Raw genomic sequence first — 24,536 nt, 5'->3', positions numbered from 1 at the left:
ATGGCTTGTTGTTCTCACACTTTTGTCACCCTTGCAAGCTTTGCCATTGCCACATACAGGTTTATTTCTAAGGCATTACTGTTTTTACAAATTATTGCTACCATTTCTAGTCCTGCTCTTTCTGGTTCTCAGTTCCTAAACCATGACAACCTACTTAAGAGACTCGAGTTTGAAAATCCCCGCTTTTGATTATTGTGAAAAGCTTGTGACAGGCCAGCAGGATGCTGCAATATTACTTAGAGCCTCAGTTGACTGTATTTACATCTGTGTTTCTCCTACAGCAAGGATAAGCTCAGAACTGTCCTTCAGCAGCTCTTTTAGGTCATTACATGACTTTCTAGAAAGTTGTTTAAGTACATTTTTCTCGATTGAGCTGAACAAGCTATGACACCAGTGCTTTTCCAAGGGCTTTTCCTAGTGATGTTGCTTGACATGGAGCACGTTAGCAGTGCAATAAGCCTCTGCAACTTGCTAACAGTTTGCTTTGCAATACACTTTTTTTCTTGATTTTAAAAAAAAAAAAAAAAAATCCCCTGCTTCTTCTTTTGGTACATTTGCTTCTGCTGCAAATTCAACTGTTTACAGCTTCCACTGATGCAAAACACTCTCAAGATGTTTGTCAAAGCTTGTTTTTCACTGGAATCCACATGAGCATTACCATACCACAATTTTTGTTAAATGTCCTCGTTGGATGCATTTAATTTCTCTGCTCAGCTTTTGTATCTGCCAGCACTTCTGTGCACGTTTGCTGGAGCCCCTTAGCTCCTCTCCACCTCAGTGGTGCTTACCCATGTTGTTGCTGAGCTGAGCTCCGACATAAGCAGGCAGCGGGCCAGTAGCCTGGCTGAGCTGGTGAACAGCCCGTGAGAGGGTGTATATAACTTAATGTGAAATACTGCAGAGTTAAATGTCTTGACATGAACTCAATGCAGGCAGTAAATGGAGTAAAGAGGGGTGATGTTTTCTTCTTAGCGCTTTGTTTACATTTTGTTATTTCCTCTTCTCTGGTGCACGTATCTCTCCGAGCTAGAAGGGAGTGGAGATCAGAAGATTTTAGTGCGATTTTTCTGTGGTATCTGTGAAAACTCAGTTCTGCAGAGGTTTCTGAAAGAAAACTGATAAAAGCAGGGCCAGTGTTAGGGAGGGAGCACCACGTTCAGATGCGGCCATATTAGCCAGAACAAGTTTCTTTTTCCCCTCCCCTGCTGTGAGACGCGTCCCACTGCCCCATTTGCAGAGGTATGGACTGAAGTGCAAATTCTAAGCTCGAGCTCAAATTTAAAGGAGTCCCAAGACTGAGCAAGATGTAACGGGGAAGTCATGGGGTGAATCCTATTTGCATGGGGCAAAGGCTCCGGTCAGCTGAGTGTGCGCAGAATAGAGCGCTGTTAGGGCGACTGTACCCTCACTTACCTGGCGGCGGATCCGTTCTTAGTCTCGATTCAAGCCTTATGTTTACTTAGTTCTGCTAAAATAGTTGCTGGTTGTTATTAATAATATAAATTAGCCTGTTTGCTCATTTTGGTTGAAGTATTTGGAGAGTAATAGCTGTTTACTAATAAAGCATGCAGGTAGCAGGGTTGAGGCACTAAAGTTCTTCTCAAAATCTGTTTTTGTTTTTTTGTTTTGGTTTGGTTTGTTTTTTTTTTTTTTAGTTTATGCCTGCACATGTAGGTATGTGTCTTTCCATTTTCCCTCCCCCCTCCCTTAGGTTCAGGCTTGCTCATGCCCCATCATCTGCTGGGTTTGCTTTTAAGACGTTTTACAGAGCAATGAGTTCCAAGTGCTTTGTTTATTTCATTGCCAGATGATGAAACTACCTTTCAAGCTCAAGAGCATCTCTGGGGAAGAGACTGGGAGGAAACGGTCAAAGGAATTTATCATGGTTGCTTGGCATGTACTGCATTCCTACAAGTTGGTATCTGGATTATGTTGATATCAGGAGGACACTGGTTTCAGCCACCTAAAATTAAAATAAAATTGATGATAGAGAGATTCCTCTTCTAGACATGAAGTCTCACGTTATGGTTCAAAGAGCTGTCCAGTTATTTCACTTATCACACTTATATGAAGTGATTAAAGTGGTACTGCCAACTTGAAATCTAGTCAGCTTCCAAAAATGAGCTGAATTTACTTTGGGGTACTGCTTATGTCCCTGTTTTCATTGACAGTGTGTGAATTTTGGGGAGGGGTGGCAATAGTAAATTTAATTTTTTCCTTTTTTCATTGTTTTGTGATGGGCTTATAGATGTAGCAGGGGAAGCAATCTCTAAAGGAACCGACTGCAGACAAAGGTCTGTGAAATGTAACTTAATAAGTACAGAAGAGGAATACTTAAGGTCCAGTAAATTGGAGAGACTATCTATATTTTTCTTATTAAAATAAACAAGTAGTGAAAGTTATATTTTTCAGTGATGATACTTAAAAGTTGAAGTGATAAAGGTGCATTCCTTCATCATGGAGAAGCTGTGCTGTCATTTTCCTTTCTCAGTGTTTGGATCCTTGCTTATCTTTAAGCAGTGGTCTCATTGGTTTCCGTGGGACTGCTCCCAGGCTTGAAAGCAGTTTGCAAGTTCAGAGCTATAAACACTGTTTATTGCTTATGAGGAAAATACAGTATTCTCTGTATAAAATGCAGCCCTGTTTTCCTCAGGTCTATCTTTTTAATCTGGGAACATGTAGCTTTAAAAAATATTTGTTTCAGTCTTGTTGTTTCTAACTTTCTCCTTCCTCTACATCCACTCTGCTTTGAGAGGTGATAAATGGTATCAACAGGCTGCACAAGGATCTTGTCTCTGCGTTCCAAGAGCAGTGTGTTTATGGCAAGGGAAAAACTAAACTTTACTAGCATGGTTTCCTGAGTTTTAAGTGTTCAAACTTTAAATTTAATCAGGCTGATTTAGCTACCACTAGTTTCTTTAGAATATATGTGGAGAGCTTGTAGTTTTATCACCTTTTTCTTTTCTTTCTTAAAGAAGATGCGCAAAATTCTTAGCAAAGTATGTATTTTCTGTTGTGAAGGTTATCTAGAGAAGTGTCACATGAAAAAGATGTGCTCCATCACATCACATCTGAAAAAAAAAATCCCTTATTCTTAAGAAAATGCATAGAAAAAGGTAAATGAAAAAATGAATGTGGTAATTTTTTGTAATGTGCCACCATCAAGGGACAGTTGCACCACAGTGAAGCTATGAATATAATAAAATTTTCCTTAAAACTTTAAATCATGCTTTATTGCTGCTTTAAGAAGCCCACAGAACTTCCTATTGTGCAACAATTCTTTCAGTCTGATTTTTAAAGACCTTTTTACCTGAACTGATCGGATTTTAAAACTTGTATCCCTTCACTAGGCAGGTGAAGGGATAGCTGGCGATAGTCGGTGAAGCTGGCAATTTCCTCTCCTCACACCTGAGGTTACTTTGCTGCTAATGTGTGATGAGGGGTTGTTTAGTTTGGTCTTCTGAAAACTTTTTGCTATAATCACTGATCCTTTCAGATGAAAATCAGTGTTTTGTAAACGTTTGTACTGATACTCTTAAATCCCAGATGAAGAACAAATATTTTGAGTGATTCAGTAGTTTCATAAAGGGAAAAAAAAACCTTGGAGTATTGTCACAGTAAGCCCTGTTTGTTGACGTGTGCCCTGCAAATGATCTGGAGACCTGCTTGTATTCAAGACTCAGTTCAAGATTTCCCATGCCCATGGCAAACATTACATGTTAGGGTTGGGGTTGTTTTTTGGTTTTTTTTTTTTTTTTTGTTAGTCCTTTTATTGTAGTTCTCTTGGAGTGCTTCCCTTTGTTTCAGCCTCCCTGCAATGATCTCAGACAAATAATAAAAGATGGTTTAATAAGCAATGTTAGTAATGCTATCAAAACAGGATTTACACAAGAAAAATCCTTAACACAGGAAATAAAGGGTTTTTCCAGTAGCTGCTTGTTAAATTATTTGAGCACTCCGTAGGACTCAGAGGAAAGTGGAAGAATTTTGGTTCTGAGTGTAAATACTTTCTGGATAAAATTAGTCTGGTACTAAGTTTGTAGTGAGTGGGGAGTGTTTTGTGTGTGTGGTGGTTTGTTTGGGCTTTTTTTCCCCTTTTTTCTCTCTCTCTCACCACCCCAAGCCCACGCTATGCTTTAACTGTGCAATACACCAGCAGAGGTATCTAAATCAGCTTTAACGGAACTGGGTTTGACACTGGAAACAGCCCAAGCATGGCAAGGCGTCAGTGCTTCAAGAAGCTGAGAGCATAAGCTCATTTCCCATTTCTGTGCCCCTGAAATTAATCCAAGTCCAAAACTGGAACTGAGGCTAACTTAAACCCTGATATGTTTGAAGTATTTTTCCATATTTTATGACTTGATTTGTGTTGCATGTTTTTTAAGGTAATATTTGCAAGCTTCTCCTTTGAATCAAGAATCAAATGTGGTTAAATATGCCTTGAATTTATGTGGCTAGTGTTATGCCCTTCACAAGGCTGTCTATTTTAGTTTGAAATTTTTGTGGAATGGCAGACTGAAGCTCTCCCTTACTTAGTGTCTTAAGGATAAGCACTCTCAATTTAAGGGCAAACAAGTTCATTTTTGAGTGCTGAAAAGCCAACGCAAATTAAAAACAAGCTTACTCCCAAATATCTTTTGCTGCTCAATAAAGAGAGAAGTAAAGAGAATCTTTGTGGCTCGTACTTTCCTACATGTAGCAAACATAAACCAAAAGACAGATTAAGGGATCTTTATCTATAGCCTTGTCTCTTTGCAAAGAATAATAGTCAGGGAAAGGTGGAGAGCATTACTTGGATGAAGGGTGTTACTTGGTATGTGTTTCCCGAGCCACTCAATGAGGATGGTGCTTGGCCGAGCTCCTCTGCTGCTACAGCAAAATGAGGTTTGCTGTAGTGTGATAAGGACAAGATCTGCTTGGGGCAACATAATTTCATTTTGTCTGTTCTGTTTTCCTAGTTATATTAAGATCTTTATTTGGGTAGATGATTTGTAGAGGGGAACAAGGATAATATTTGAGCATTTCTACTGTAAATTCTAGGCCAGATTAAAAAAGAAAACCGAAATAGCAAGTTGTGGATGTCACAATTTCATGTTAAGTCACGTTGTGTTCATTTCATGTTCATTCGTATCACATCACGTTATGAATATCCCAAATAGAGCCGTTGCCTTTTAGCTTTACATGTAGGCAATTATTTCCATCGAAGCTGTGGGACCGTCTGTCTAGTCACTGCTTTGACATCTGTCATCATAGTACTAAATTGCTTTGTAAAACCTATTACTTTGGGATATCGTATAGTGTCTCTTAATTGCACCACTTGCTTCTGCTGCTTGAACAGAGCCTACTTTTGTTTCCGACGTTAATGGTGAGGCCCTGATGGCAGAGCGATGCTGTAAATTCATTGATGGTGGGGGAACTGCTCAGGGATTACACGAGCATACTTGCGCCCTGTATTTTATGATGAGCACGAGTGCCAAAAAGGCTTGGGTTTTGACTTGGGTGACTTAATTCTCTGGCCGGCTGTTGAGACAGTGGTATAACCATTGCAAACAAGCGCTCTGTGTTTTTTAGCTTCCCACAGATGCCAAGCAATTGCTTTTTGCTAAATGCCGGCTATTGAGCACAGACTTCTGCGGCTCCCCAAAGGATCTCTCAGGCTTGGCAAATCCTTTGTCTCTCCCTTTGGGAATATTGTTTTCTGACTGTCTCTGCTGTCTCGTACTTAAAATATACACCTAACCCCAAAGAGGGATGCTGGTTAATCATTTACAGTAAACATATTCTTTACCTCTTCTTGGGCAGACAATGCCATTTAGGTGAAAAATAGCGTAAATATTTTACACAAAGGACTTCTGGATATCATCGCTTTTGTGGTTCATCCAAATCACCTGTTTAATCACCAAAGGCAGCTATGAAAGGTACAAGCTTCACATTGAGCAGTGCTTATTGCTTCAAGCCTAAAAAAATGAGACTGTCTCTTTAACTGCTGATAAATGTAATAGATATCTGTAACTTACTTCTGAACTGAGGAGCTGTCATACATAGTCAAGTTTAGCATTGCGAGATCTATAAAAGATGTTGTTTTGCATTTAAAATATTCAACTTGGCTAATCTAGTTTGAGACACATATTGCTAAATGAATCCCCCAGGACCATAGCCTAATTTATTGAAGTTGAACTTAAATTAACAGTTGTTTGTTGCACACTGAAAATGCACATTTGATGTGCAAGTGCATGTAACTAGAAATAGAAAATGAGCACGCTGAGCAAATTTGTATACCGAAGTATTAGGCTACTTGTATTCCTTTGGAACAGGGATATTCAGCACGTAGGAATATCTGGAGGTGACTCCATTCCCATCAGTTGAACCTCAGTTATCCCTTTTCAGCACCAATATGGTGAGTGTTTATTGTAAATCAACTTATAAGAGTTACAAATGGAGCCTGTTGTGGTTTTGTTTAGTGAGAGGGGGCCTAAGGTGGTAGCTTCTGTAGGAAACTACCAGAAGTTGCTCCCCTTTGTTCAGTGGTCTTGGCTGGGCCTAGGGCGGACCTGCTGCTGGCCAAGGCTGAGCCGATTGGTAGCAGAATGTTCCGTGATAACGCCTCTGCGATAATGTATTTAAGAAGGGGAAAACAGAAAAAAAAAAAAAAAAAAGAGAGAAGAGAAGATGTGAAGAAGCTGAGCAGGGGGGGAGGCGCAGGCCTCATGGGCCTTGCAGGCCTCACCCTATGGCCTCTCAGCAGGCGGCCAAACTGGGCCGGCTGCAAGAAGTGGAGAGGAGATGAGATGGATGATGTGAAGAGATTCTGAGAGGCGTCTGCCAGCCTGTTGTGAAGAACTTTTCTTGTGAGAAGAACGGCTGCAGATGCCAAGGTCAGTTCAGAAGGAGGGGGAGGAGTAATGCAGCTCCTGGCCAAGATTCCCCTGCAGCCTGTGGTGACGACCATAGTGGAGCAGGTTGTCCCCCTGCAGCCCATGGAGGTCCACAGAGGAGCAGAGATCCACTTGGAGCCCGTGAAGGACCCCACATCGGGGGAGGTGGATGCCTGAAGGCGGCTGTGGCCCGTGGAGGGGCCTGCTGGGACAGCCGTTCTGGAGAGACTGCACTCCGTGGAAGAGATGACCCATGCCGGAGCAGTTTCAGGAAGGACTGTAGCGTATGGGTGGGACCCCACAATGGAGCAGGGGAGGAATGTGAGGAGTTCTTCCCCCGACCATGAAGCAGCGGTGTAAAACAACGTGTGATGAACTGACCGCAACCCCCATTCCCTCTTCCCCCCTGTGCCGCTCGGGGCGGGGGGAAGGTAGTAGAGATAATGTTAAGCTTGGGAAGAGGGGAGGGGTGGAGGAGGTTATCTTGTTCTCTGTCTCATTCTCCTGCTAGTTTTAGAAATAAATGCTTTTCCCCTAGTTGAGTCTGTTTTGCCCGTAACGGTAACTTTAAGGATTTTCTTACTGTCCTTATCTCAAACCTCGAGCCGTTTTTCTTATATTATCTCCCCCTATTCTCTTGGAGAGTGAGGAGGAGTGAGAGAGAGACTGCGTAGTCTGGTCCCAGTCAGGGCTGAACTACGACAGAGCCCTAAATGCTCCTGAGTTTTTGTCAGGGTTTCTTTTGTGTATATGAGGTTTTGTTTTTTTTTTTTTTGTTTGGTGGTTTTTTCGTTGTGTTTTTTTTTTTTTTTTCTCCAGTGGCACATGCAGTGCAGTACCTTCCTTCTTAAAATTCATACGGTTCCTGCTGTGATTGACAAGGTACAGTTTCATTATGCAGTTCTCTAGATGGGCCGATTATGGCTATGAATGTGTGAATGGGATGGAGAGAAAAGTGTAATTGATTCTAGCCGTGGTCAGCTGGATCATTAAAGATATAAGTGCACCACACTCAGATCTGTAAGGGAAGAAATGAGAGAAACTTATTTGTACTTTTTCAGTTGTGTTGGAAAAATTAATTATGCTAATATTTTTGCTGTCTAGTGTTACTTTAACGAAGAACAAAGGAAGAGTGAATTACATGAAAAGTAGGTTACATCAGTCCTCCAGGTTGGTGTTTGGGGCACAGTCACTTCTCTTGGTCCTTTTGCAACTGCAAGATGAATTTTATCTTTGCCTGCTGCTCTGTGCTTTCTCCATAGCAGTGTGAAAAAAAACTCGTGTGACAAAAATATGTTAAGAGGTAAGGACTGACTTCTCGAGTAGATGTTGTGTCATTTTTGACTGGCCTACACAGGAGTTTGAGGGGAGTTGCTGTGCTTTTGAAGTGTTGATTGAATGCACAAATTATATTTATTTTCACTGATGGCTAAGTAGTGACAAGGACTTTTTAAAGGCTCAAGCACCTGTTATACTTCCAGATTAGTTTGTGGTTTACACAAGATTCATATTCACTTGTCTGCTCTCATTATAGTGCTTCAAGGAAAAAGAAGGGGAAAAAAAAAAAAAAAAAAAAGAACGAAAACAAGCAGAGATGACCCAGAGGGGTGTGCACACAAACTGGGGTTTGATTCTCATGGGCCTTGCTTTGGCTGCCAGAATTGCTAACCAAATGCCTGAAAGTCAAATGACCAAAAAGAGAGCAGTATTTCCTATAAGGTCTCTGGATCACCCATGTGTTGTGACGCAAATCTTAGAAAAAGCGGTGTAAAAATAAAATGTTACTTGAGCCCTAAAGGAGCTCCAATGTGTGTGTACAGCGTAGATCTGTGCTGATGCTTTCTTTTGACCACCCCATCTTCTCTTTGGAAGCATTTCTGTAGGAAAAAACAACCTTCTTCCCTCGTAAATATTGCTTTAAAACTAAGCAGCTTTTAACTAAGTTAGCATTAAAAGCAGTTTGATCTATTGCTGTGGCCCAAATCCCAGATGAGAATATACCTTCCTCTGGGACTCTCCACCTCTGTATACTGTTAAAAATCTAAGCAAACATCTCTGCTCTGTGTACACAGAGAAAGTGATTTACAAACACATTGATTGCAGCTTTCTTTTTAATGAAGTTTTTTGTCAATGTACTTGACTGGAAGGCTGACCATAGTAAATCAGAAGCTTCAAAGCAGTGCTGGCAGCTTCATTTAACATGAAAATTAAAATACTACAAATGGTGAGTGTGGTGTTCTCTGAGAGACTGTTCCCTTTTTTAGTCCATTTACCTGGTTTTGAAGAACAAAAAAAAAACCAACGCATTAGAGGACACTTTGGGGAAATGTTTGTATCCCTTGCTCCTGTTTGTCCTCATTAAGAAATACTCGGATGCAGGAGCTTTAAGAAGAAACAGGAGCTGTTTGGTAGCAGGGATCTCTACCAGGCTTTTCCAGCCAAACTGAATCTTTTTTGGAGTTTCTCTGCATTTCCTGCAGTTTAAAAATCTTTAAATGATGAGATGGCTTCTCTTTCATGCCATTGTGCCTCTGTGTGCACAGTGTATCTTCAGGCTGCTGTTGTGCTCATCCCCGTGGCCGGTGCTCCCATCTGTGTTGCTCTCTGCAGTCTATTTGCCACCTTCTGCAGTGAAACTTATCCGTGGACATGTCCTGCCATGGTCCTTTACCATGGTTGAAGTCTGACCTGGAAGTCATATTCACTTGAGAAAGGCCGTGTGCTTCTCTAGGGTGGATGCTCGTTCTGACCCTGGGTAGACTTGTGTGGAAGGTGATCAAGTAGGGTCTGCATGTCCATGTTTGTCCTCGCCCAGCAATGCTGGAGGTTTGCGTTTGGGACTGGCTACTGTAGCAGGTGGCCAGAGTAGTAGAACAGCAGTTCTGCCCCTTATTTTTCTGATAGGCAAACGCCTGTAGACCTTCCCCCTCCAGCGCACCCACCTTCCTCAGTCCTCCAGCTCCATAGCATGCGAACTTCTCTGCGCAGCTGGGTGAGAGGGGAATGCACGAGCAGAAGGGAAACTTTATTGTGACAGACAAGCTTGGAAGATTGACACAGTCTTCGTAGATTATTTTAAAAATAAATGGCTCTGCTTCAGCCTATGAAGCCTAATCCTCATATGTTAACTGCATAGGCTGGGGGAGGAGAGCTGTTTTCTTTTCTGGTTTGTTTGCTTTATGCTTTTATAATCACAAAGAGTTTTACCTGCCTGCAAACCTTAATGTATTGTAGGATAGCTTGAGCAGTATAGTTTAGGCAATGTATGGATACGCTGATTTTATTGACAATGTACAACAATGAAATTATTCCCTATTTGTCTGGTGACCATGAAAGAGACTGGCATGTTATCAATGCTGCTCTACTAGTAAAATCTTACTGTGTCATGTGTTTCATAATAATAATGTGCTGAAGAAAAGCCATTTTTGCCAATGCTACTCTGTAAACAATTACAAAAGTTTTTATATTTTATAAACCAATTCATAACCATCTTCAATGTCCTGTGTAAAGAGCCGTCTATGATGGGCTTGTAAAACTTAAAACAGTAGAACTAATAATTGTGTTAAAGGTTACCTATTTACATGAAATGTCTGGTACAGTGATAGGGGGCTGATAATGAGGCACTGTGAAAATGCTAAATCAGGAAGTTCTGAAGAAAAGATGAGAAGAAAAACATTTCCTATTCATTGAGCTGAAAATTTTTAAAATTATTGTTTAATAATGGAAGACTAAAGGAATAGAGTTAAATATTTAGTGAGTGAAATGCATCTAGGAATTGTACCAAGGGGAGTTTTGTACAGAAAGACTCAAGCAAGAATTTGGTACTTCAGCTCTTCCCCAAAAGTCGTTCTTGTTGTTCAGTAATAAATTAATAATTTAAGTCATTAGGCTTCAGCTTTTAAGCAGCTGCACCTTGAAATGCAAGTTAACTCAGCCTTAGTAGAAAGAGGGAAGTCTTTTATGATTCTTTTTTATTTGTCTTTTACACTTTCTTTTAAAGTTGTTTTTATAGTCATTCCTTTATTTGCTTGTTGGCTAGTGGGTGTTATGAATCTGAAATGCATCACAATACCTCCGATCATAGAATCTTGAGGTTGGAAGAGGCCTCCAAGATCATCAAGTCCAACTGTCAACCCAACACCACCACCACTGAGGCAAAGAAGGCATTAAACATCTCAGCCTTCTCTTCATCCCTGGTGATAAGGTTCCCCCTCACATCCAATAAAGGGTGGAGTTTCTTTTCGGTTCTCTTCTTGTTGATGTATTTGTAGAAACATTTCTTGTTATCCTTAACAACAGTGGCCAGATTGAGTTATAGCTGGGCTTTTGCCTTTCTAATGTCCTCTCTGCATGACCTTACGAGCTCCCTGTACTCTTCTTGAGTTTCCTGCCCCTTCTTCCGAGAGTGGTGGGCTCTCCTTTTCTGCCTGAGTCCTAGCAAAAGCTCCCTGTGCAGCCAAGCCAGATGTCTCCCCCGACAGCTCATCTTACCGCACATGGGGACAGCCTGCTCCTGCGCCTTTAAGACTTCCCTCTTGTAGAACGTTCAGCCTTTGTGGACCCCTGGGGCCTTCAGGGCCGTCTCCCAAAGGACTCTGTCAACCAGTTCCTGGACAGGCCCATGTCTGCCCTCTTGGAAGTCCCTGGTAGCAGTTTTGCTGACCCCTGTCCTTACCTCTCCAAAAACTGAAAACTGTCATTTCGTGTTTGATGAGCCCAAGACAGTCTCTGATCACATCTCCCACCAGCCCTTCTCTGTTAATAAACAGCAAATGGAGCAAGGCACCTCCCCTGGTAGGCTCACTCACCAGCTGTGTCAGGAAGTTATCTTCCACACGCTCCAGGAACCTTCTAGACTTTTTCCTCTCTGCTGTGTTTGTATTTCCAGCAGATGTCTGGTAAGTTGAAATCCCCCATGGGAACAAGGGCTAGCGATCGTGAGACTTCTGCCAGCCGCTTGTGGAATGCCTCATCTGCCTCTTCATTCTGGTTGAGTGGTCTGAGACTCCCAGCAGGATATCTGGCTCATTGGCCTTCCTCCTCATCCTTACCTATAAGCATTCAACCTTACCGTCACCATTGTTGAGCTCCGCGCAATCAAAACACTCACCTGACATACAGAGCCATTGATCTTAGTGTCTAGAAATGTAGCATGACCTTGATTGAGATGAGATTCACTGGTATATCCCTTCCCTCTTGCTTGGTATTTGCAGCTTGCCTCTGTTTATTGCTGCTGTATGTTGTAGGGGGGTGATAAAGAAGGAGAAAAGAAAAAAAAAAAGGACCTACTGCCGTAACTCATTCTAGTGTGTTCGCATGTGCTATAGAAGAATGACGCTTGAAAAGTAAATGTACTTCTTTCTAGTCAAGTGTGAGAGGAAAAAAAAAAATCATAACACCTTTTAGTTTGTATATTTCTTTTCAAGGTTTTTTTTTTATTCTAGGCTTTTTACTTCGTTTGTCTTATAGCACTTTAGAGACTTTGATTGATTGTAGCACCTGATTTTGATGAATCCAAAGGCGTCATACCTCAGATATTCCCTAACTGTACTTCCTCTTTTTGTTCATTAAGTTTCTTCAAACAGAATATTTTGTTTTATTGTGTGGTGTCTCTATCTGGTCTGATGTGAGAGGAAAGCACATTCTTTGCATGACTAACATGTTCATAGATCACAACTCTTTTCCTCTTAAAATGACTGCTGAGTAAAGATTTAAAATATTAGACAAAAAAGATTGTGTATCACCATCAAAGTTCTGAGGTTTTGTGTAGTGAACTTTCCTAGTAAAAGGATCTTCAAAGGATGAGAACAACTAGGGGTTTCAAACACTTGTACAATATTTACAGTTGTACAGGCCTAAAGATTTAGGGAATTTATTAAAATATTCTGTCTGTTTTGCATGTGAATTGCAGTACACAATACACATATAATGTGTTTTCCTCATTTTTCCCCTTCAGTCCAAATACTTCAAAATGTAGCCTTTGCTGGTTTTCATTTTTATTTAATTATCAAAGTTGTATCATATTACACAGTTTCCAGTTATAAACATTTTCTTACAATATTGTTCTTACCTTTGTGTCTAGGTACAATATGAGAATGGATTGACTTGCAATAAATAAATAAACCACCTTAGGATCTCTAATTTTTTTTTTTTCTTCCTTGTAGATGTGATCCATACTGTTGGGCCAATCGCAAGAGGCCATCTCACTGACACTCATAAAGAAAACTTGGCAAGTTGCTATAAATCCTCTCTGAAGCTGGCAAAAGAAAACAACATCAGATCAATTGTAAGTACTCTATCGAGAACACATTATTTTTTTCTAATTTGACTCTTTGTTTTTGTGCTGTAGAATAATTTAATATGTATTAGTAGGCTTATAGAAGGATTTATTGCTGTATGTGATGTGGAAAAGCAAGAAATTATATATCATTTGGTCAAAGTAGTTGCGAGAGGAAAGGGATGTGCTTATTTTGGGAGTTAGAGAAAGTTGGCCTCCTAGTAGGGATATAAAGAAATGTCTCATTAAGAAAGGGAGGGAGTTGTTCCCATGGCTCAGTCCTGACACTATATTATTTATTAAAAAAGACTTAAGAAGCCACAGATTAGAAGGATAACTGCATGTGATATTGCTTCCTAAATAGCTGAAAAGTGATGAATTTATTGCTTGTTCTGTCTGCTGATGTTTCTTCCTAAAAATAAAGGTATTGGTCAAGTGGCACTGTTTATAGCACACTCTCACCAAAATCCATCATATAATGGTTATATGATGTTCCTTTGAATTATAAAGATTCTTGATTGCTTGAAATACATGTTACATTTTTGTGCCTGAAAAGACCAGATTTTCAAAGTCCACAAGAGGAAAGGAGCTGTTCCCTCTCCAGCTCTGGAGCTTAGATTCTGTAGCTCAAACCATTGCAGCTGGAGTCTTTAGATATCCACAGATTAGTTCCCTGTATGTTTAACCAAGAAGGAAGTTATCACCTGGGCCTGACTTCATACCTTTTGGGTCATTTGGTTGTGTGATAGCACATATGTTTGGCAACTTAGAACATGCAAACTTAAACTAAAAAAACCCCTTCATTGGACCAATGGTGTTATGTCAGGGTGACATATTCAGTAAGGGAAAGTTATTAACATTGAAAAGTTTCAAACGGAAAATAAAGCTTTCTCAGGAGAGGGGCAGGACAGGCTTTGAGTCTGAGTAAGATGTGCCCTTCAGAACAAAACTGATGAATATTGCTTATTTATTTCTCGTTGGTGTAAACTGTGCTCTTCACACTTCTGCTAATGAAATAATCTCTGTACTTCTCAAAATGATGTCCAGTGAGCCCCTTCTTTGCCGTTATCCAGCCACAAATCAGAGGTGGTACCCAATTTAGTTGTTACTTGATTTTTTTTTTTTTCTTTTAATGCATAAGTTAGAACTGAAAGTAGCCTTGAGGTGCAGGGGACATGTTTGTAATGCCTCTCTGGGATTGTTTAAACATATAAGGATGTTTCTGTCCTGCTGTGATTGTCACTGAAGCCAGTAAGATCTCTGTGCTGTTGCTCCTACACTCATCGTTCCTGCCTTTAGGCTCTGGGCAATTACACACTGCTGCTGGGGCATTCAGGTTGGTGAGAATAAAGTTCTTAACATGAGGGGGAAAAAAGAATGTGGGAAAAAAAGAAATTATTTTAAAAAGAATATTGAAATAACAAAGCAAAAACTGTAGTGGACATTGGTCAATGCTGGTAATGCTTATATCTGCAGGGATTCTGTAATTTTAGAACACTCTAGGTGATAGCTTGGTATGTAACATGGAATAATAAAGACTGGTCATACTCGTGGGTTTCATGAAAACTAGCCTGATATTTTGGTGAAAAAGATGACTATGGGATAAATCGTCTGTGGATTATTTCCTTGCTGGTTAAGAGCTGTTGACTGCACCTGTTTGAGATAAAAAATACTCAACACCCAGACTTGCAGAACACAGCTGCACAAGCTGAATGGGAGCCAAGAGCCATTCATTCATACCAGCATTAAGAAGCTTAGCAAGCAATATGGATTTTAAAGTCCACATGACAGATCATGGACTGTTCTGAAAAGCCCTAAGTCCAGTGATTTCAGTGATGCTTTGGGAAGTTAAGGCTACTTGAGTGTCTACCCTAATGAACAAATCAAGCCTGGAGCAAATTAAAATGTATAATTCATTCAATTAAGGAGCGGTAGATTACTGTGAGTCTGAAGAAAAGAATATGAAGTGCAAGTGAGTTTCACAAGATCCAGCGCAGTAGACAGAGAGGGAAAGGAAAGAAAATGAATAAAAATATCTACAGAATTCTGAGACTTGCAGAGACCTGGTAGAGAGAACAGAAGTACTCAAATTGACTCAAATAGGCAACGTCTGAGGGTTGTCTTAGATTATGGCAACAAATATGTTTACAATAGGGATAACATAAACAAAAATTGAGGGGAAAAAGCTTGGCCATGTAAAATAAGGATGAGAAAATCAGCTGTGCTGCTTGATGGCATATTTTCATGGCCTCTTTAACAAGAAGATGAAATGAGCATGGGAAAGAGGAGAATTAGGAGTTTTAAGATAAATTCGGAGTAAAACCAGGAAAAGGAGTATACTTACAACATATAAGTAAATAGGTATTGATGATAGCAAGTCGTAGTATACTAAAAGAATTAACTGAACTAGAAATCATTGGGACACTAGCGGTAGTAAGAAGTGAGAAGGAAGCAAGAAGGCATGAAAAGATTGTGATAACGTGAATGTGTTACTTATCCTCAAAATAGAGAGTAAGTCTAGGAATTAATGCAAAGAGAGGGGGGAAAAGACCCCACCGCAGTTGTTTTAAACATGAATTGTGTCATAGGAATTAGAGTTTCTGGAGACATTATGAATGAAGAGTAATGATGAATGGCAGTGTATCCAGTTGGACAAAAGTGCGCAGGGTGACTCAGGGTGCACCACTAAATGCAGTTTAATTTAACATCTATTAATGATTTTTGAAGAGTGCATAAACAGCTCATTAATTACATTTACAAATGATGCTACGTTAGGCAGTGTTGCAAACACGAGAAAAGGGCAGAGATATATGATTACAATTGATTACAGAGACTGTGACTATAACCTCATTCAGCATCCCTTACCGCATTGGAAGGGAGTTTTTGCCTCTGCTTCAGTGGAAGATAGATCAGACTCGGAGCTGACAGCTATGGTGTAACTTGGCATGGGAAAAGATGAGGTGGCATATGGTGGGAAAAATAACCCAGTTTGCTAATAGTCAAAGGGAGAAGTGGAGGGAAAGGAAATTCCCTTCCCTTTCCTTTCAAAGGAAAACCAGCATAATGAGGAAATGGTCTTGAATAATAATCCTCAAATTAGATATACTTACAGCAGTCACTTCCTTTATTTCAGTATTGACACATTGTTGAGCTGCCTGTAGAGAAATGATGAATGCCATGGAGGTGTTTTTTTTCTGTTCAGAATGGACTGGGAAGAACAGAATTAAGAGTCAGAATAGATCAAAACTCATATATGTGCGTGTAGATGTTTTGCATACTGAGGAAGGGAAGCAATGATCTTGAAATACTGTGTAAATTCTGAGATGCAGCTTTATGGGGGGAGGGGGAGAGAAGATTGTCATTGTGTGTATGACAAAATGGCAATTGAATGGTGTAGCTATATTCGTTGTGTTAGCATCTGCGGTGTCCAGGCTTGGATGAGAGCAACTCTGTGCAAACTCTTGGGGGAGCACTGAAATCTCATCTGAAAATATCATCTCTTTGTGTGTGTGTGTGTGTGTGTGTGTGTATGTGTTTATACATATATTAAACAAAAAAAAAAAAGTGATGAGTGAAACCAGAAATAAGGTTAAGAAATATAATGAAATGCCAGTTAACCTGTTTGCCAAGGTTCATGATTCAGCAGCCTCCTAGCCACGGTGAGGGTTTGTATAGCCATTAAGGCAGAATGAAGAGCCTCAGCACATATTTAATTGTCTGCAGGATTGTTGAGAGAGAAATCAAACAGTCCCTGACGTTTGTCTCCCACACCCATTTTCTCAGACCTTTTTTATTCAATATGAAGTTTCGAAGACCACATCAGTGCTTCTCATGCTAGAATTTGTTTCTCTCAGGTCACTTACTCCATCTGCCTTTTAGGTTACCAAAGTAAAGTTTATGTTTGTGTTTGTGCTTGTTATCTGGCAGTCACAAAAACAAGCGTTGCTTTTTCCTTCACATTTGTTTATGTAGCTGTGCCCGCTGTAGGACACTTGAGCCGCTCTTTGACTATTTGTGTGGTCACTGGCACTGAGTGAACCTTTTGTGTTGGGTGGGTCTATTATTTCTACAATCCTGTCTGGTTAAGAGGATACTTGAGACGTTGTTTCTCTTTATCACCACTTAAGTCAGTACAGATCAACAGGAGAAAAAATATTAAGATAATATAGGGAGTTTATTGTAGGAGTAAATAGTTGGCATTTAAGCAAATTAAGTTTATTAAATGTTCAGAATAATTTCCTCATAATGTAAAAAAATTCTATTTTGATGTTAGTCTCTTTAGCACACTAGTAGCAATTGCTATCCTGCATCAATTAAATCTCTGCTGCCTGAAACACTCCATTATAGGCACTAAATCTTCCCTGAATTAAGAAATGGTAAAAATATTCCAATAGATTAGTCTTCTGCTTCCTGTATTGGTTTTTTAAATAAGAGTTTTATAGACTAAGTAATTGCTAGATTATTAGGCAGACTGGGGTAGTTGTAATCACTGTTTCCAGGGATTAAATTGGTCCCATTTACACATTATTTGAAGTTATTTACTCTGCATGCTCTGACTTTTTCGGAGGACCTCCTGTCCTGCTTTACTTTGCATATGCTGCTTTGAAGCCATCTGATACTCTGGGACTTCTCTGAACATCAAGCACTTCCCTGCCCCATACTTAATTCAGACTTCACTGGTGGTTGAAAAAATCTCAATCAATTGAGGTCAGTCAAAGCTGGGATTGTAGTTAAACAGATGCTTTATGAACTATACAGAAAACCAAAAAAAAGAAATTCTGTGCATTCTTGTGGTCAGGATCCAAGTCAACAGGGCTGTAGTGTGTTTGCAGAGAGGGAAGTCAGCGCGGATCTCTCACCCAGAAGGCAGAGCAGGCTTCCTCTGCCATGGCTACGGAAATAGAGAAGTTTTATTTGAGACTACAGCTCTGCTGTTGTTCAGGACTCTGTTCGGCACTGCAGTCTTCAGGATCGCTTCATGTTGGCAGGGGGTGAATTGTAAAGCTTTAACAAGAAGTATTTCTTCAGACCACCCTCTCTGACCTCCACCTCTAAGGAGAATTATGGCTGGTGTGTGCGGGGGCTGAAGGAAATCCTTAAAGAATGCGGCTTTGTGAGTTGCAGAAGGAGGCCTGCTTACCACCAACGCATGTATTAACAGGGTTAAATACAAAATACAGAGATTTTTTCTGTCGGATCCCGAGAGTCAGGTAGGGAAGAGTTCATACTATTCTAGAGCCGTACTAGATGAATTTGCTGTTGCATAAAAAAAACCACACTCCAAAAATAGCAGTCTGTCTGTCTACCTGGATGTTTGTACTACAAATGCATAAGGTAGTCCTGCTCCAGGGAAGGCCTCTTAGCTGGGCTTTACTTCTCCACACAACCACCCTGCTTATTCTGTCTAAAGTATATAAAGGCAAAAGGTCATCTAGAAATACCTCAGAAGTAAGAGGACCTATTCAAGGGCTGACTTGCTTATCTTCAGGTTGGGTGGAAAAGCCATCATTTGGCCGTGGATTGGCTAGTGACCTGTAATGATGGGATATTTCTGGGAGAGTAGATTGTTTCTTTTGATTCTGAATAACGTGGGTTCCTCTCGTGCACACAGCTTATGCCGCACTTCGGTTCGGCTTATGACAAAAGTATACTGAATAAGGTCAGAACATGCTTTTTGAAATCCACATTGTGCATACATTTTTGGGGTCTTAAATCAGTGTACACAATGCATATAACTAGCTGTGCATATGCAGTGCTTTTAAATTAAAGCAGTAATTGAGACTTTGCTAGGTAAATGTTCCTTTCATAAATATTAAGTTTATATACAGAGAGTGCCAACTCATATAGTTCTTTGTAGGTATTTTTCACAAACAAGAGTCACTAATTTTATTTGTCATCCTGGTATTGACCAAGTAAATACCAATACTAATATAAGTCATTTGTACAGAAACACAACCTATTAATTTTTTAAAGCAACATGTAAAAATACATCTTGAAACGTATCTGCCACTTATCCATTTATAGCACTTAAGAAATAGCTGAATTGTCTTTTTAATTGATTTAAATATTTGTCCTTACCTGTAATTGTGAATTTTAAAAACAGACTTTGCAGCTGTGCACTAATATTCTTAGTATTTGTACTTACCTTTAAAAGGAAGGTGTATGTCTGATTGGCTGCACTGTTTCTTTGAGTTTTGTTTGAGTGGAGACGTATTTTGCTGCTATGGTGCCTGAACTTGCAATTGTATGTCATGGACTTAAATTTTTAATATCAATTTCAAACATAGAGCATTCTCAGCTCCTCCTGTTCTAAATTATAAAATTAATCAGAGGAATTTTACTTGAATTGTAGAAAGGCACTTAGGATGGTATACTGTAATGTATTGGTCTCACAGATTGTTTTACAGTATTGCCTTTACCTGCTTTGTTCTGTCACGATGCAGAGTTATGTTTTATGGAAAATTAAAGTGATTTTTTTTTTTTTTTTAAGGAAACTTATTTCCTGGTGAGAACGTTGCTATAGCAATAAGTTAGAAGTCTGAAATTCCAAAAGGTTGACTTTATTCTATCACCTGGTTTTCTGATGTAGATTCATATCCATCAATCAGAAGAGCTGCTCTGAAAGGAAATTTCTGCAGCATCATAAATCCACTTAATTATTTATTTGAAACATTTGTTTAACTTGTAAGCTGTGATATGACTGATCTTACATTTTCAAACTGAGTTTTCTCTCTAGCTTAGCCTTCCTCTTTTTTGCTTGTTAATTTTTTTTCTTTTCTTAGATATTTTACAGGTAATATCTTTTAAATTTGAGCTACAGCATTAAGTTTTTAAGTTTGCTGAAGTACTACGTTGGCTTTTTACATCTGCATCATACGAGGAGGTTCTGATCTTTCCTTTTGGTTACAGAAATTGCTGTAGCTGGCCATGCTTTTGTTAACGCAAGGTGAACCTGCTGCTGTATGTTGTGTGTGTTCACAGCCATTTCTTCCAAAATGATGTTGGCAGATTGAAGTGCAGTCCTGTTTCTTCAATAAAGACTTTGTTAAATGAGATCTATCCAGCAACATCAAGTGTAAGTTGTTACACCTAAACAGAGATACTCATTCAACTGAGGAAGGTTAAAGAATGATTGTAGCCCTAGGTAAGGGTTCCTCGGAGAATGTGGTGGATTGTGCTTTGGAAGTGAGTTGACAACATCACCCTGTTGTGGGGAAAACCATGACAGAAGCAGCTGTAGAGTGACAATTAAACAGGAAAGATCTGTGAAGAATACCTATTGCGCTGCTTTAGTAGGGCAAACTGGACTGGTGTGTCTAATGTGGTGAACTGGAGACAGTTTTTCAGCCAGGGATGATGGTGGAGTTAAAAACAGCACCAAGAGCAGAATGAAAGAAAAAAAGTTTTTGAAGTCCAGAGAATGGAAGAGTAAAGGTGAGGAGAGGAAGGCAGAAAAAAAATAATGCATAAAAGGCTATTGAAAAGTAAAAGTTAATAAATTGTTGTCTGGGGACAGTACAAGAAGTAACAGTCTGAATTTATAGGAATGGAGTTTTGGGTTAGAGATTATGAGGAATTTCCTAGTTGGAAGGATGGTAAAGCATTGTGAAAATTGTGTGGGAAAGTTATGACTCCATCAGTGGCTGTATGTGGGCCATCACTAGCATTTGTTGAAACCCAGCACTTTAAGCACTGCCAAAAGGCCAAAGGTTGCAAAAGCCAAGAGGCTGAGCTCCGCCAGCAGCCTCGTCGCAGTCGGCAGGGAGCCTGGTCGCTGCGGGAGCTGGCTGTACAGAGCACAGGCAGGCAGATTGGTTTATGTTGCAAACAGAATTCCTTTTTTAAAAAAAATAGCTATTGTATTTTTATTGTTTTGTTTTGCTCACACTGTGGCACAATTTTTTGTTTTGTTTTGTTTTTCTCCTTGCCAGTTTGTTTTTACTGCTTTGCCAGTGTGCCACTGGGAACGGTTTCCCTGTTGAGATAAATGCCTTTGATTTCTGTTTCTCCTGCTGTCTGGCTGCCCCTCTTTCTCACCATGGAGGGTTTTGTGCAGACACTGAGAAGTTGACCAGCCTTAGGGTGCACATACAGCTCGTGCAATAGCATTCTGAGAGTTGTGTACAGTTCTGTGTTTAATTTAATACTAATCCATTTAAATGTTGTTTCCGCCACTGTGTGGTTATATATTAAGTGTAAATTTCCTTGGAAGAAGCAGATTTGTTTTATTTGATGCTTGAAGCATATTACAGTGTTTCTTTTCTTTGGCCAAGAGTGGCAGGAGCAGCTCGGAGGGATACATGGATCAGTTGTGAATATGTTTTATAGCAATATACCACATCATAGAAATTATTAGTTTAAATGGTAATGATGGTATGACCTGATGTAATCCTTCCTTTTTTTTTTTTTTTAAGTATGATATGATGACTTCTGAATAGGGATATCGTGGGTTTGTTTGTTTGTTTGTTTTTTCTTCTTACCTGTCCCAACTGTTCAGAAGTGGTTTGAGCATAGACAGGGTCAGGTACAGCCCCAAACTAAGCAAGTGCTTGAACTCCTACCAACAGGCAGATCTGAGGATGCTGGAACTTAGATACTGCACCAAGTGGCATCAACAGAGGACAAAAGCCACTATAGCCCTTCCGCCCACCTGGTTCATACCCTTCTGCCTGACCACAAACAACTATCTAGATAAAGAAATAGCAGTGATGCTTTAATAAAAGAATTGCATTACTAGAAAGTCTCGGTTCCTCGTTTTGTTGTTCTGTGATGTTACTGTTGTCTATGTTCTGCAACAGGGTGATTTTGTCATGGGAAGAGGGAGAAAGGTGAGTTATTTTTGCCGAGTTCAATGAAAAACTGACTATACACTTAAAAAAAAAAAACCCTGAACTGGTGGAATAAAAAAGGAAATGGCATGTTCAGGAATAAATTCTGCAAGTTTGTGTATGTGATGGGTTGCTCACGTGTATGTGATAATTTGCTCATCACCCTGTGGGAATCCCGTGCTTAAAAGGATGAAACTTTCTAGAAACACTGCCTATTGGCTTGATAATTGGGCAACTGTCTCATTAAGAAAGGACAAAGTACAAATCTGTCAGACAGTGGACCAAGATGCTACTTAGGAGACAGCTCATAACAACTAGGGATTGCTGGAACGTCTACACTATAAAGTGCAGGGGAAGACAATGATTCATATTTCAATACAGAGGAAATTGTACTGAGAAAAAGTCTTCATTTTGACTGAAAAAGAAAAAAAAATTTTAAAAATAGACAAGAGGAATTCTTATTTGCATGCAAATCTCGGCTCTCCGAAGTCAAGTGTATAAGATAGAATCACAGAATGGTTTGGGTTGGAAGGGACCTTAAAGGCCTTCTAGTTCCAACTCCCCTGTTCTGAGCAGGGTCACCTTCCACTAGCTCAGGTGGCTCAAAGCGCCATCCAACCTGGCCTTTGAACACTTCCAGGGATGGGGCATTCACTGCTTCTCTGGGCAACCTGTTCCAGTGCCTCACCACCCTCACAGGGAAGAATTTCTTTCTTATATCTAATCTAAATCTACCCTCTTCCATTTTAAAGCCATTGCCCCTCTGTCGCTACCTGCCCTTGTCAAAAGTCCCTCTCCAGCTTTCTTGTAGGCCCCCTTTAGGTACTGGAAGGCCACTGTAAGTTCTCCCCAGAGCCTTCTCTTCTCCAGGCTGAACAGCCCCAACTCTCTCAGCCTGTCCTCATAGGGGAGGTGCTCCAGCCTTTTGATCATCTTTGTGGCCCTCCTCTGGACCTTCTCCAACTGGTCCATGTCCTTCTTATGCTGGGGGCTTCAGAGCTGGACGCAGTACTCCTGGTGGGGGTCTCACGAGATTGGAGGGGCAGATTCACCTCCCTCGACCTGCTGTCCATGCTTCTTTTGATGCAGCCCAGGATGCAGGTGGCTTCCTGGGCTGGAAGCACGCATTGTCAGCTCATGTTGAGCTTCTCATCCAACAGCACACCCAAGTCCTTCTCCTCAGAGCTGCTGTCAATCCATTCTCCGCCCAACCTGTATTTGTGCCTGGGGTTGCCCTGATCCGTGTGGAGGACCTTGCACTTGGCCTGGTTGAACTTCATGAGGTTTACATGGGCCCACCTCTCCAGCCTGTCAAGGTCCCTCTGGATGGCATCCCTTCCCTCCAGTGTATCGACCACACCACACAGGTTGGTGTTGTGTTGGTGAACTTGCTGAGGGTGCACTCTAATCCCACTGTCCACATTACCAACAAAGACATTAAATGGTGCCAGTCCCAATACTGACCCCTGATGCTTGTCGTTATTTGAATAACAGGTTATTGTAATGGAAATTCATAGTAAAGTTGAAGAGATATATGAATCCCTAATAAAGCCCATAGAGCTGGTGGGCTGTGGCTATTAGGCTTTGTGCAGAGTCCTCGGTGTCCTTCTACTTTACTTCCTTCCATTGCCCTATTCACTGTTGTCTTGTTCGCAGTTTGTAGGCTCTTTGGGAGGGCTTCTGTTTGCTCCATAAGGACAGTCTGTATGTGCTAAGAAGGTGCAGTCCCTGTTAAGACTCATGGGATTCACAGCAATAGCAGTAGTGGAAAATAATAGCTGCAATGGGATGATTTTTTTTTTTTTTTTTTTTTTTGCACAGACTTCAGTGACTCTCTCCGTCACCAGAAACGGAGTCAAATTCTGCTGGAATTAGAAATTGCTACAGATTTTCATGCTGGAGGTACCCTCTGTGATGCCTAGAAATGTATGAACAGCTATCTGGCAGATAGTGAATTGTCACTACCACCCTTTTTTCCTCAGTTTAATGCATGATGCTGCATTTTAGCACTGCATGGTGCTCACAAGGTCCCTGTCACTTAACGTTTTTAATCTGATAATTTTGAGACACTTCTGTACGTCTCGTTTGTTTAAACCTTAATTTATCTGTACAAAGAAAGAACTAGCATGTAAAATTTGAGTCTGCTTTTTTTACCTGAAATCAGTCCACTTTTCAAATAGCAAATTAAAAAATTGATTGTTTTGAATGTTGTTTTTAATATTTATACAGCTAATATAAAGCAAATAAAAAATAAGGAGCATGAATTATTCTGTGTATCAGATAGGCATCATAATACTTAACTAGGTTGATAAAAAAATTAATTACAGTATAATACCTATTAGGATCAGAGTAAATATACTGGAAAGTAGTTCTGAAAAGTAAACAGAAGGGGTATGCTTTCATGAGCCTTATTTGCAGGTTGTTAAATATGTTTTCCCTGAATTGCCACGAGTCACTTGGAGCCCCATACATTATACAGAAATGATATATTATGTTATAGCTATCTATAAAGAAATAGCAATGAATAGTAGTTAGCCACAAAATTTATACGCTTAC

General features: G+C 40.2%; 1 protein-coding gene across 9 annotated transcripts in view; it reads left to right on the top strand.

Moving 5' to 3' along the window:
* MACROD2 (mono-ADP ribosylhydrolase 2) overlaps positions 1–24,536 on the top strand; it is a 924,269-nt gene that overhangs the window by 527,141 nt on the left and 372,592 nt on the right. For all 9 annotated transcript variants that reach the window (XM_086743837.1, XM_086743836.1, XM_086743834.1 and 6 more), the window contains one exon: positions 13,040–13,161. In XM_086743837.1, coding sequence (XP_086599963.1) covers positions 13,040–13,161 — 122 coding nt within the window. The remainder of the gene's footprint in view (positions 1–13,039; positions 13,162–24,536) is intronic.

This window comes from Chlamydotis macqueenii, chromosome 3 (genome assembly GCF_036417535.1).
Source record: "Chlamydotis macqueenii isolate bChlMac1 chromosome 3, bChlMac1.mat, whole genome shotgun sequence".
In the NCBI taxonomy this organism is placed as follows: domain Eukaryota; kingdom Metazoa; phylum Chordata; class Aves; order Otidiformes; family Otididae; genus Chlamydotis; species Chlamydotis macqueenii.
Note: the sequence above shows the minus strand (reverse complement) of the source record. Positions and strands in the feature narration are given on the sequence as shown.